At 43.3% G+C, this 12,863-nt stretch overlaps 1 protein-coding gene across 8 annotated transcripts in view; it reads right to left on the bottom strand.

Moving 5' to 3' along the window:
* The window catches only part of ANKHD1 (ankyrin repeat and KH domain containing 1), a 146,805-nt gene that overhangs the window by 98,590 nt on the left and 35,352 nt on the right, over positions 1 to 12,863 (bottom strand). For all 8 annotated transcript variants that reach the window (XR_007918974.2, XR_011389767.1, XM_051844279.2 and 5 more), the window contains exon 2: positions 10,391 to 10,544. Coding sequence is in view for 6 of the 8 variants with exons in the window: in XM_051844279.2 (XP_051700239.1) it covers positions 10,391 to 10,544 (154 nt within the window). In the remaining 2 variants the exon portion in view is untranslated. The remainder of the gene's footprint in view (positions 1 to 10,390; positions 10,545 to 12,863) is intronic.

Here is a 12,863-nt window from a genome sequence, read left to right as displayed (position 1 = left end):
TAATCATCCTAGGCTCTTGTCATGAGCTGCCAAGGGTATGGAAGCCCCCTGAGTTCACTGACTCTGATCATATTTAGACCAAGGCCACGGTCAAAGTGGAAGTTCTCTCCTCCCTTCAGAGAAAGGTACCTCCTTCTTTGATGACCCGTTCTTAGTATGGAGAGTTCTTTAAAAAAAAAAAAAAAAAAAAAACTAGAAACAGACTAGCTATATGATCCAGCAATCCCATTATTGGGTATATACCCAAAAGACATGAATTCACTGTATCAGAGAACTACCTGCACCACCATGTTTACAGCAGTATGTTGATAATAGCCAAAATACAGAATCAACTAAGTGATCTAAAATCGGATCAATGGATAAACAAAGTAAAATAAACAATATTATTCAGCTATATAAAAGAATGAAATTCTACCATTTGCATCTAAACATATGCAACTAGAGGAAATCATGTTGAATGAAATAAACTGAACACAGAAATAAGCTAAATCTCATATTCTCCCTTATATGTGAAGCTAAAATTAAAAAAAAGAGAGAGAGAGAGAGATCACAGGGGCTGGTCTTGTGGCCTAGCAGGTTAAGCTGCTGCCTGCAACAACGGCAACTCATACAAGCACTGGTTCGAGGTCCCACTGCTCCACTTCTGATTCAGGACCCTGCTAATAGACCAGGGAGAGTAATGGAAAATGACCCAAATGCTTGGGCCCCTGCACCTACATGGGAGACCTGCAGGAAGCTCCTAGCTCCTGGCTTCAGCCTGGCCCAGCTCTGGTCGTTGTGGACATTTATGGAAGATTTTTCTGCCTCTTCCTCTTTCTCTCTGTAATTCTGCTTTTCCAATAAATAAATATCTTTTTTAAAAAAAATCATAAAAGCAAAACAAAAAAAGAAAGGCCTGTGTGTATCAGTATTCTTGTAAATATAAAACTTTCATATCTTAGTCAAACCAATGGTTCAGAATAATATACTACTTGAGACAGGTGCTGTGGCACAGCAGGTTAAAGCCTTGCCCTGCAGTGTCAGCATTCCATGTGGGCACTGGCTCAAGTCCCGGATGCTCCCCACCTTCCTGCTAATGCACCTTGGAAAGCAAGAGAGGATGGTCCAAGTCCTTGGGATCCTATACTCACGAGGGAGACCCAGAAGAATCTCCTGACTCCTGGCTTCAGCTCAGCTCAGCTCAGCTCTAGCCTATGTGGCCATTTGGGGAGTATACCAGTGGATGGAAGACACCCCCCCCACCACCACCATCTTTACCTCTCTGGAACTCTTTCAAATAAATAAATCTTTAAAAAAAATAAAAGTTAAAAAGATTGATATACTACTATAGTTTTAATGACCTGTGATTATTTAAAAATCTACTGTATAATGAGTGAAATGGACATCTTTTTATTTGATCATTGTTTATAGCCCTGCCCTATAATCCCAGCAAGCTATGATCTTTTTACTTGTTCAAGTTTATTTTTTTTAAAGACTTTATTTGAAAGTCAGAATTAACAGAAAGAAAGAAAAATCTTACATCCTCTGGTTCACTCCCCAGTTGGCCACAATGGCCTGGGCTGGAGCAGGCAAAAGCCAGGAGCCAGGAGCTTCATCCCATCTCCCATGTGAGTGGCCGGGGCCCAAGCACTTGGGCCATCCTCTGCTGCTTTTTCCAGGCACATTAGCAGGGAGCTCTATCAAAAGTGAAGCAGTCACTTAAAACTGGCACCCAAATTGTATGTTACAGGTTGCAGCTTAATCAGCTACCACCACAACACCTGCCCCTTTAACTATTTAGTGCAGCATTAAATCTTTATTATAATGTAAATTTTAAAGGTGAGAGAGAAAGAAAGAAGGAAGGAAAGAGGAGGGAAGGAAGGAAGAAAGGGAGAGAAGAAGGGAGGGACAAGAGAGAGGGTGGGAGGAGGCAAAGTATTACATTCTTAGAATTTTATCTATGGGGGCCCGGCGCCATGGCTCACTTGGTTAATCCTCTGCCTACGGTGCCAGCATCCCATATTTGCGCCAGGTTATAGTCCTGGTTGCTCCTCTTCCAGACCAGCTCTCTGTTGTGGCCCGAGAGGGCAGTGGAGGATGGCCCAAGGGCTTGGGCCCCTGCACCCACATGGGAGACCAGGAAGAGGCACCTGGCTCCTGGCTTCAGATCAGCACAGCGCCAGCCATAGCAGCCATTTGGGGAGTGAACCAAAGGAAGGAAGACCTTTCTCTCTGTCTCTCTCTCTCTCACTGCATATAACTCAACCTGTCAAATAAATAAATAAATAATTTTATTTATAAATTTCATGGACTCTGGCAATGTGGCACAGCGGGTTAAAGCCCTGGCCTGAAGCGCCAGCATCCCATGTGGGCGCTGGTTCTAGTCCCTGCTGCTCCTCTTCTGATCCAGCTCTCTGATATGGCCTGGGATAGCAGTAGAAGATGGCCCATGTCCTTGGGCTCCTGCACCCATGTGGGAGACCCAGAGGAAGCTCCTGGCTCCTGGCTTCGGATTGGCACAGCTCCAGCCGTTGTGGCCATCTGGGGAATGAACCATTAGATGTAAGACCTCTCTGTCTCTACTTCTCTCTGTAACTCTTTCAAATAAATAAAATAAATCCTTAAAAAAAGAAAGAATATGTTCAAACACATACACGCATTTCAATATTTTAAGAGGGGGAAAGTATGAAAGTTCATTAAAACCCTGACCATGGAAAGACTTTATTATTTACTTAATACATTTCATATTGCCTTGTTTTATAATGTTCTAAACTGATAACTTTAAAAAGAATTTTTTAAAACTCTTATTGATATATTCTTAATTTTCTCTAAAAATACTTATTTTCAATTTTATTTTGTTTAAAATGGTGTCAAGAGAAGCAGGTATTGTGACACGGCAGGTTAAACTTAGGTATGGGATACGGGCATCCCATAATACAGTGCCTGGTTCAAGTCCAGGCTATTCCACATTTCTGATCCGGCTTTTCTACTAATGAGGTTTGGGTGAAGCAAATGATGGCCCAAGTACTTGAGTTTCTGCCACCCACAAGGGAGACCCAGAGGGAGTTCATGGCTCCTGGTTTTGGCCTGGATCAGCCCTGGTTCTTGTAGGCAATTGGGGAATAAATCATTAGGTGGAAAATTCTCTTTCCTTCTCTCCCTCCCCATATCTCCCTTTCTCTGTCACTCTGAGTTTCAAATAAACAAATTAAAAACGTTAACGGCAAAGCTGGTATTGTGGCACTGCAGGTAAAACTGCCAGCTGTGATACCAGTATCCCATATGGCACCAGTTTGTATTCCAGCTGCTCCACTTCCAAACCACTTCCCTGCTAACGGCCTGGGAAAAGCAGTGGAAGATGGCCCAAAGTATCTGGACCCCTGTCACAAACATGGGAATCCTAAATGGAGCTCCTGGCTGCTGGCTTCAGCATGGCCCAGCATTGGCCTTTGTGGCCCTCTGGGGAGTACACAAACACATAGATCTCTCTCCTTCTCCCTCTCTGTAACTTTTTCAAAATTAAAAATCTTAAAAATAAATAAATAGGGCCGGCGCCACGGCTCAATAGGCTAATCCTCCGCCTGCAGCGCCGGCACACTGGGTTCTAGTCCCAGTTGAGGCGCCGGATTCTGTCCCGGTTGCCCCTCTTCCAGTCCAGCTCTCTGCTATGGCCCGGGAGTGCAGTGGAGGATGGCCCTAGTTCTTGGGCCCTACACCCACATGGGAGACAAGGAGAAGCACCTGGCTCCTGGCTTCGGATCAGCGCGATGTGCCAGCCGCAGTGGCCACTGGAGGGTGAACCAACAGTAAAGGAAGACCTTTCTTTCTGTCTCTCTCTCTCACTGTCCACTCTGCCTGTCAAATAAATAAATAGGGGCCAGCACTGTGGCCTAATGGGTAAAGCTGCCGCCTTCAGTGCTGGCATTGCATACGGGCGCCAGTTCGAGTCCCAGCTACTCCATTTCCAATCCAGCTCTCTGCTATGGCCTAGGAAAGTAGTAGAAGATGGCCCAAGTCCTTGGGACCCTACACCTGCGTGGGAGACCCAGAAGAAGCTCCTGGCTTCGGATTGGTGTAGCTCTGGCCATTGTGGCCAATTGGAGAGTGAACCAGCAGATGGAAGACCTCTCTCTCTCTCTCCCTGCCTCTCCTCTATGTAACTCTGACTTTCAAATACATGAATAAATCTTTTAAAAATAAATGAATAAGCTCTATCTTGCTTAAGAAGGACTATTAATATCTAGCACAATCTCATAATTAAAAACCCAAATATAAGTCTAAAAATTACTCTAACATGCCATAGGCTCAACAAAGTGGCCATAAAGCAAATGAAAATACTGAAGCTCCAAAGAATTTTTCATTAAATAATTGACTTGCACAGGTCTTATTAAAAGACACATTATTTTAAAACTCATCTGACAATTTGGATACAATATCATATTCAACCTATCTAAAAATGTCTAGAGTTTAAGTGCCAATACACAAAAATTTAAAATTAAGTAGTTTATGATACTTCCTAGAAGACCAAGAATAATTATTTTCAAGCTTTTTTTCCTCCCTAACAATCTAGGATTCTCATTTTTATCTTGACCCAAAAGCAATGAAAAATGCTTAATGCACCAGAAAAGAGTTAAGCCTGGAATGAGAAACCTAAGGTAGCGAGAAGAATGGAAATGATTAAAAATCCTTAATCAGGGATCACACAAAGTAGTACAATATGGATGAAGTTTCAATCTGAACCAGAGAATTAAGATGTACTATCACCAGAAAACAAGCCTGCACTTGGGAGGCAAAAGACGTTAAGTCTAGGGGCCAGCACTGTGGCGCAGTGGGTTAAGGCCCTGACCTGAAACGCCAGCATCCCATATGGGTGGCAGTTCAAGACCCAGCTGCTCCACTTCCGATCCAGCTCTCTGCTATGGCCTGGGAAAGCAGATGTCCCAAATTCTTGGGCCCCTGCACCCATGTGGGAGACCTGAAGAAGCTCCTGGTTCCTGGCTTCGGATCGGTGTAGCTCCAGCCAATATGGCCAGTTGGGGAGTGAACCATCAGATGGAAGATATCTCTCTCTCTCTCTGCCTCTCCTCCCTCTGTGTAACTCTGACTTTTAAATAAATAAATAAATCCTTAAAAATAGATAAATAAAAAGAATTAAGTCTAGAAAAGAGCAGAGGCGCCAGCGCTGTGGCACAAAGGGTTAATGCCCCAACCTGCAACACTGGCATCCTAGATGGGCACCAGTTCGAGTCCTGGCTGCTCCACTTCTGATCTAGCTCCTTACTAATCCACCTGAGAAAGCAGTGAAGGATGGCCCGTGTCCTTGGGCCCCTGCACCCATGTAGGAGACCCAGAAGAAGCTCCTGACTACTGGCTTTGGATTGGCTCAGCTCCAGCTATTGTGGCCATTTAGGGAATGAACCAGCAGACGTAAGACCACCCCACTCTGCAGCTGCCTATCTGTAACTTTGCCTTTTATTTTTTTTAAAGATTTATTTATTTTACTTGAAAGTCACAGTTACACAGAGAAGGAAAGTCAGAGAGAGAAAGAGAGAGAGAGAGAGAGATCGATCTTTCAACCGCTGGGTCACTCCCGAATTGGCCACAACGGCTGGAGCTGCAACAATCCGAAGCCAGGAGCCTCTTCCAAGTTTCCCACGTGGGTGCAGGGGCCCAAAGACCTGGGCCATCCTCCACTGCTTTCCCAAACCATAGCAAAGAGCTGGATCGGAAGTGGAACAGCCAGGTCTCCAACCAGTGCCCATATGGGATGCCGGGATTGCAGGCGGCAACTTTACCTGCTATGCCACAGTGCCGGTCCTACCTTTGCCTTTCAAATAAACAAATAAATCTTAAAAAAAAAAAAAAATTTACTATCCCTGTCCTAAATTCACCGGTCACCTACTAGATAATTAAAGATTTTGTTCAACCTAATTCTAAGCTTCTGTCAGTTCCAAAAATACACATTAGATGATCTAAAAATCACAAAGTTTAAGGAGTTTAAAATTAATATCAGGTAAATATTCATAACACAATATCTAAGAATACTATAAAAATGTTCAATTTGCTTTACATTCCAGCCTCACTTTATTCATTAATTGTTGAAATGCAATAGGTTTTTCCCTTTAATATGAAACATGTAGGCCGGCGCCGTGGCTCACTTGGCTAATCCTCCGCCTGCGGCACCGGCACCCCGGGTTCTAGTCCTGCTTGGGGCGCCAGATTCTGTCCCAGTTGCTCCTCTTCCGGTTCAGCTCTCTGCTGTGGTCCGGGAAGGCAGTGAAGGATGGCCCAAGTGCTTGGGCCTCTGCACCTACATGGGAGACCAGGAGGAAGCACCTGGCTCCTGGCTTCAGAGTGGTGCAGCGGGCCAGCCTTAGCGGCCATTTGAGGGGTGAACCAATGGAACAAAGACCTTTCTCTCTGGCTCTCTCTCTCACTGTCTAACTCTACCTGTCAGAAAAAAAAAAATAAAATAAAATAAAATAAAAAAAGATGTATGTTAAAAGGTGATTATGGGGGCTGGCACTGTGGCACAGCAGGTTATAGCCCCAGTGTGCAGCATTAGCATCCCATTATGGCCACCAGTTCAAGTCCTGGAATGCTCCACTTCTGATCCAGCTCTCTGCTATGGCCTAGGAAAGCAGTAGAAGATGGCCCAAGTCCTTGGGCCCCTGCACCTGTGTGGGAGACCCAGGAGAAGCTCCTGGCTCCTGGCTTTGGACTAGCCCAGCTCCAGCCATTACAGCCATCTGGGGAGTGAACCACTGGATGGATGACATCCCCCTACCCTGCCTCTGCCTCTCTATAATGCTGCCTTTCAAATAAATAATCTTAAAAAAAAAAAAAGTGACTATGAAATTATGTTTACTGGGAGGGAGCATTTAGCTTGGTTAAGATTCCCATAGCCTTCAATAGAGTATTTGAGATTCCTGGCTCTTGCTCTGAAACCAGCTTCATACTAATGCAGACCCCAGGAGGCAGCAATAATGCCTCAACTATTTGGATTCCTGCCATTCACATGGGAGACCTGGGTTGCATTAGCGCCTCCCAGCTTTGGCCCTACTCATAGCCCAACCCTGGCCACTGCAATTATTCGGGAAATGATTCAGTGCATGGGTAGGCTTCCCCTCTGGCAAATATTTTTTCCTTAAAGAAAAAGGCAGAGTTACAGAGAGGCAGAGGCAGAGGCAGAGGCAGAGAGAGAGAGGGGTCTTTCATCTGCTGGTTCATTCCCCAGGTGGCCACAATTACTGGGGCTGCACTGATCCAAAGTGAAGAGCTTCTTCCAGGTCTCCCACATGGGGAACAGGGGTTCAAGCACTTGGGCCACCTTCTACTGCTTTCCCAGGCAAAAGCAGAGAGCTAGATAGGAAGTGGAGCAGCCGGGACTCAAACTGGCACCTATATGGGATGCAGGCACTGCAGGCAGCGGCTTTACCAGCTACACCACAGCACTGGTCCCTGCAAATATTTTTTTGAAAAGCTTATTTTTTTTAAATAAAATTACATTGAACAAAGGACCCAGAAACTGGCTGAAATTTTCTATATGTATCTTCATCTAGATTAAATTTTTATGCACATATAAATACATTAAGAGATCAGATAAAGAGTGTGTCAGGGGGCCAGTGCCGTGGTTCACTTGGCTAATCCTCCGCCTGTGGTGCCAGCATCCCATATGGGCACCGGGTTCTAGTCCTGGTTGCTCCTCTTCTAGTCCAGCTCTCTGCTGTGGCCTGCGAAGTCAGTGGAGGATGGCCCAAGTGCTTGGGCCTCTACACCTGCATGGGAGACCGGGAGGAAGCACCTGGCTCCTGGCTTCAGATCGCCATAGCTACGGCCGTAGCAGCCATTTGGGGGGTGAACCAAAGGAAGGAAGACCTTTCTCTCTGTCTCTCTCACTAACTCTATCCAAAAAAAAAAAAAAAAAAAAAAAAAAGTGTGTCAGGGCAATAGTTTTGCCTACAGTTAAGCCAACAGTTAGGATGCCTATATCCCATATGTTGGAGTGTCCGGATTCTAGTTCCAGCTCCGTTCCCAATTCCAGCTTCCTGCTAAAGTGCTCCCTGTGAAGCAGGTAATAGCTCTAGTGATTGGTTCCTTGCCATCAATGTAGGAGACCCGGATTGAGTTTTCAGTTCCTGACTTTGGCTTGACTCACTCCTGGCTGTTGTTCACATTTGTAGAGTGAAATCAGCGATGGGGGAGCACATTCTGTCTCTCAAATAAAAAAAGAGATAAAATTATCTTTTAAAGAGAAGGGCCAGCATGTGGCACACTTCATTAAGCTGAGGCTTATAATCCTGGTGTCCCATATTGGACTGTCAGTGTCCCAGTTGTTCTGCTTCCAATCCAGCTTCCTGTTTATGGACCTGGAAAACCAGCAAATGACGGCCCAGGTGCTTGTCCCTGCCACCCACATGAGAGGCCCTGGATGGAGTTCCTGGCCCTGGGCTTTGGCCTGCCCAATCGTGGCTATTGTAAGCCATTTGAGGAGTGAACTAGCAGACAGAAGCACTCTTTCTGTTGCTCTACCTTTCAAATAAACAAGTCTTAAAAAAAAAAAAAAAAAAAAAAAGAGGAATGTCAAACAAAGTAAACATGTTGCAGAGGCCATAAACAAAGATCAGAAAATGTGGGGCAGGTGGTTGATGTAGCAGTTAAGACACAGCTTAAGACACCATATGCCATACTGGAATGCCTGGGCTCAAGTTCCAGTTCTCCCAATTTGAGCACACCTTGGGAGGCAGCAGTTAATAACTCAAGAAGCTGGGTTTCTGTCACCCATCTGGGAATCTCAGATTGAGTTCCCAGATCTAGCTTTGGCTTGACTCAACCAGAGCTTTTGTGGGCATTTGAGGAATGAACCAGAAGAAGCAAGAATCTCTGTCTTTGTCTGTCATTCAAATAAAAAAAATTTATTTAAAAATCACAGTAACTTCCTTCTCAAAACAAACCATTTAGGAAACAGAAAAGGTTTCCATTACAGTGTAACAAACTTTGCATAACTAATATGCAGACTGCATAATATAAGTAAATAAATATGTATTATTTTGAGAAAGTATACTTACCAAATTTGTTTCTGCTACAGAACAAAAATGGATATAGCTTATTACATCTCAAGCTTGTATTCAATTTTTATTTTAGTGTCTATTAAAAACACCTATTCATAATACATAAAGTGAATAAGCAATAAATCAACATGCAGAATTCCCTAAATCAGTTAAGACAAAGTAACAATGTGATGAACTAAATTTATCACTCACATTTTTATTTTATAAAGTAACTGATAATAGGTTAAGTTTTCCTTGATAACCAGCTGATTTTCTTAATACTTTCTAACTATCAAGGCTGAGCCTAGAAATCATTTATTGATAACTTTTAAGATTTATTTTTATTTGAAAGGCAAAGTTTAGAGACAGAGAGGGAGAAATGGAGAGAGGTCTTCCATTAGAAATGGAGCAGTGGGGTTTTAAATCAGTGCCTATACGGGATGATGGCACTGCAGGCAGCAGCTTAACATGCTATGCCACAACAATGACCCCTCACTGAAAACTTTCAACCAAGAATTTTTAAAAGCAAAATGTGGGGGCCAGTACTGTGGTATAGGGGGTAAAGCCACTGTCTGCAATGCAAGCATCCCATATGAGTGCCAGTTTGAGTCCCGGCTGCTCCACTTCCAATCCAGCTCTCTGCCATAGCCTGGGAAAGCAGTGGAAGATAGCCCAAGTCCTTGGACCCTTGTACCCATGCGGGAGACCCAGAAGAAGCTCCTGGCTCCTGGTTTCAGATCAGCCCAGTTCTGGCTATTGCGGTCATCATGGGAAGTAAACCAACAGATGGAAGACCTCTCTCTCTCTCCCTCTCTCTGCCTCTACCTCTCAGTAACTCTGCCTTTCAAATAAATAAACAAATCTTAAAAAAAAAAAAAAAAAAAAGTAAAATGTGTAGGCTAAGCCACAGCCGGCAATGCCAGCATCCCATATGGTCACTACTTCAAGTTTTAGCTGTTCTACTTCCAATCCAGCTCCTTGCTAATGCCCCTAGGAAAACAGTGGAAGATGGTGGGCCCCTGAACCCTCTCTGGAGGCTCAGATAAAGTTCCTGGCTCTTGGGTTTGGCCTGCGCAGTCCTAGGAGTTGTGGCTATTTGGGGAATGAACCAGCGGATAGAAGAACTCTCTGTTTCTCTCTCTACCTCTCCCTCTCTCTGTAACTCTGCCTTTCAAATAAATAAATATTTTTGTAAAAAAAAAAAAAAAAGAAAGAAAGGAAAATCTGAACATTTTTACAAAAAATAAATTTTGCAGATTTCAAATTTTCTCTAACATAATTCTGGGATAATCTGGTAAAACTACATAAGGAGATCTAGACTTTTTTTTAAAGAGATGAAAAGAAAAACCAAAAAAAAGTACCTGCTGCTTCCAGCAAAGCTTCTAGTCGTGCCTGCGTCTCTGGATCCACAGTGCGTAAGTCTGCTCCTTCTGTAGTACTGGATAAGAATATCTCCGAGGTTGTTTTAAGTACTGGGTTATCCAAATCTTCTTGGTCCAAAATAAATGATTCAACCTGTTTATAAATTAAAGATGTAATATCCATGAAACTGATTATCCACATAAGAACAACTAAAATTTAAGGTAACATAACTTACTCGGAATTTAAATGTAAGCAAATAAACTACCATAGAAACACAGGATTATGGGAAAGGACTTGGAGGAAAGACTCAGACTGCTTATCTTCAGACACGACTACAGGTATAAGTCAAATACTCTATAGCCTTCTGGAGAGTAATATATCTTCTGTGCCTAGCAAAGAGCATGAAAAGTACTTTTTTTTTTTTTTTTAATGAAACAAATACATGAACTTAATTGCTGGGAAGATATATACAGGATTAGTTAGTTTTTTGGTGTTTTTTTTTTGTTTTTTTTTTTTGACAGGCAGAGTTAGACAGTGAGAGAGAGAGAGAGACAGAGAGAAAGGTCTTTGTTCCATTGGTTCACCCCCCAAATGGCAGCTACGGCTGGCCTGCTGTGCCACTTTGAAGCCAGGAGCCAGGTGCTTCCTCCTGGTCTCCCATGTGGGTGCAGAGGCACAAGCACTTGGGCCATCCTCCACTGCCTTCCCGGGCCACAGCAGAGAGCTGGAATCGAAGTTTTTGTGGTGTTTGTTTGTTTGTTTGTTTGTCTGACAGGCAGAGTGGACAGTGAGAGAGAGAGAGACAGAGAAAGGTCTTCCTTTACCATTGGTTCACCCTCCAATGACCGCCGCACCGTGCTGATCCAAAGCCAGGAGCCAGGTGCTTCTCCTGGTCTCCCATGGGATGCAGGGCCCAAGCACTTGGGCCATCCTCCACCGCACTCCTGGGCCACAGCAGAGAGCTGAACTGGAAAAGGGGCAACTGGGACAGTGCCCCGACCGGGACTAGAACCCAGGGTGCCAGCGCCACAGGCGGAGGATTGGCCTGTTGAGCCGCGGCGCTGGCCAGATAGTTTTTAAAAACCTAATAATGTAATAGGTTGCTAAGGCCCAATTTATATCTCATAAACAGTTTCTTCAATTCTGATCTTAAATATTAAAAACATTAACCCACTATCAAATATCTGGAGACCTCTAGACACTTAGACAGGAATGCTCCATGAAGTTATAAACCATACCTGGTACATAGTACATATTCAATACATAGTTGTTGAAATGAATGAATGGTATAAGGGAAAATCAACTTGCAAAAACTAAACATGTAATTTCAGACCTCAGATCAAGCCCAATTTCAGATCAAGTCAATTATGAACAAATTTTCTTAAAATATGCACATTCTTTCTACAAAACAATTGGAAATGTATATCAAAATACTTTAAAAATGTCATGCCATTTGATCCAGTAATTCCATTTTAAGGAATTTATCCTTTAAAAACTAGGGCACACATTAGATATCGTGATTAAAGCACTACTTGGGACACCTGCATCCCATGTGGAGTACCTAGGTTAGAGTCCTAGTTCCACTTCCACTTCCAGCTTCCTGCTAATGTACACCCTAGGTGGCAGCAAGTAATGGCTTCAGCAGCTGGGTTCCTACCACCAACTAGGGAGACCAAGATTGAGATCTGGCTTCCTGGCTTCAGCTTTGGGAAGTGAACCAACAAATGTAAGGTCTGTCTTTCAAAATAAAATAATTTTTTTTAAAAAGTATGTTACAAAAAATTTATCTGAAAGCCAGACAAAAATTAATATGAAAGGAAATTCATTATAGTGTTCATTAAAACAATTACAGGGAATTTTGTAAATGTACTTTGTACATGCACATGACAGACAATTATGCAGTCATTAAAAACAATGCTTTTGAAGCACTCTTAATGGCACAAGAAAATATTCATGGGGCCAGTGATCTGGTGTAGTGGGTAAAGCTGCTGCCTGCGACACGGGTATCCCATATGGGCACTAATACAGGTCTTGGCTACTCCATTTCCAATCCAACTCCCTGCTAATATGCCTCGGAAAGCAGTGGAGAATGGCTTAAGTGCTTGGGACCCTGCACCCACATGGGAGACTCAGAAGAAGCTCCTGGCTCTGGACAGGCCCAGCTCTGGCCCTTGGGGCCATTTTGGGGATGAATCAGCAGTTGGAAGATCTCTCTCTCTCTCAACTCTGCTTTTCAAATAAGTACATTTTAAAAATATGTATTCATAAAGTGAAATTCACAAGAATGAAAATATGTTTACCTTGCTAAAAGTTTTATGTGCATGTGTATGTAAATATGAACTTATAAGTATGTGCATATATGTTCAGAGTACATATATTTATATACCTAACATGTCCACTAATTTGTAAATATGCAAGGCCATGAAGTTAACATATTTGTAGACAGAATTTTTTTTTTTAAAGTATTCTATT

Source organism: Oryctolagus cuniculus, chromosome 6, assembly GCF_964237555.1.
Source record: "Oryctolagus cuniculus chromosome 6, mOryCun1.1, whole genome shotgun sequence".
Taxonomy (NCBI): domain Eukaryota; kingdom Metazoa; phylum Chordata; class Mammalia; order Lagomorpha; family Leporidae; genus Oryctolagus; species Oryctolagus cuniculus.
Note: the sequence above shows the minus strand (reverse complement) of the source record. Positions and strands in the feature narration are given on the sequence as shown.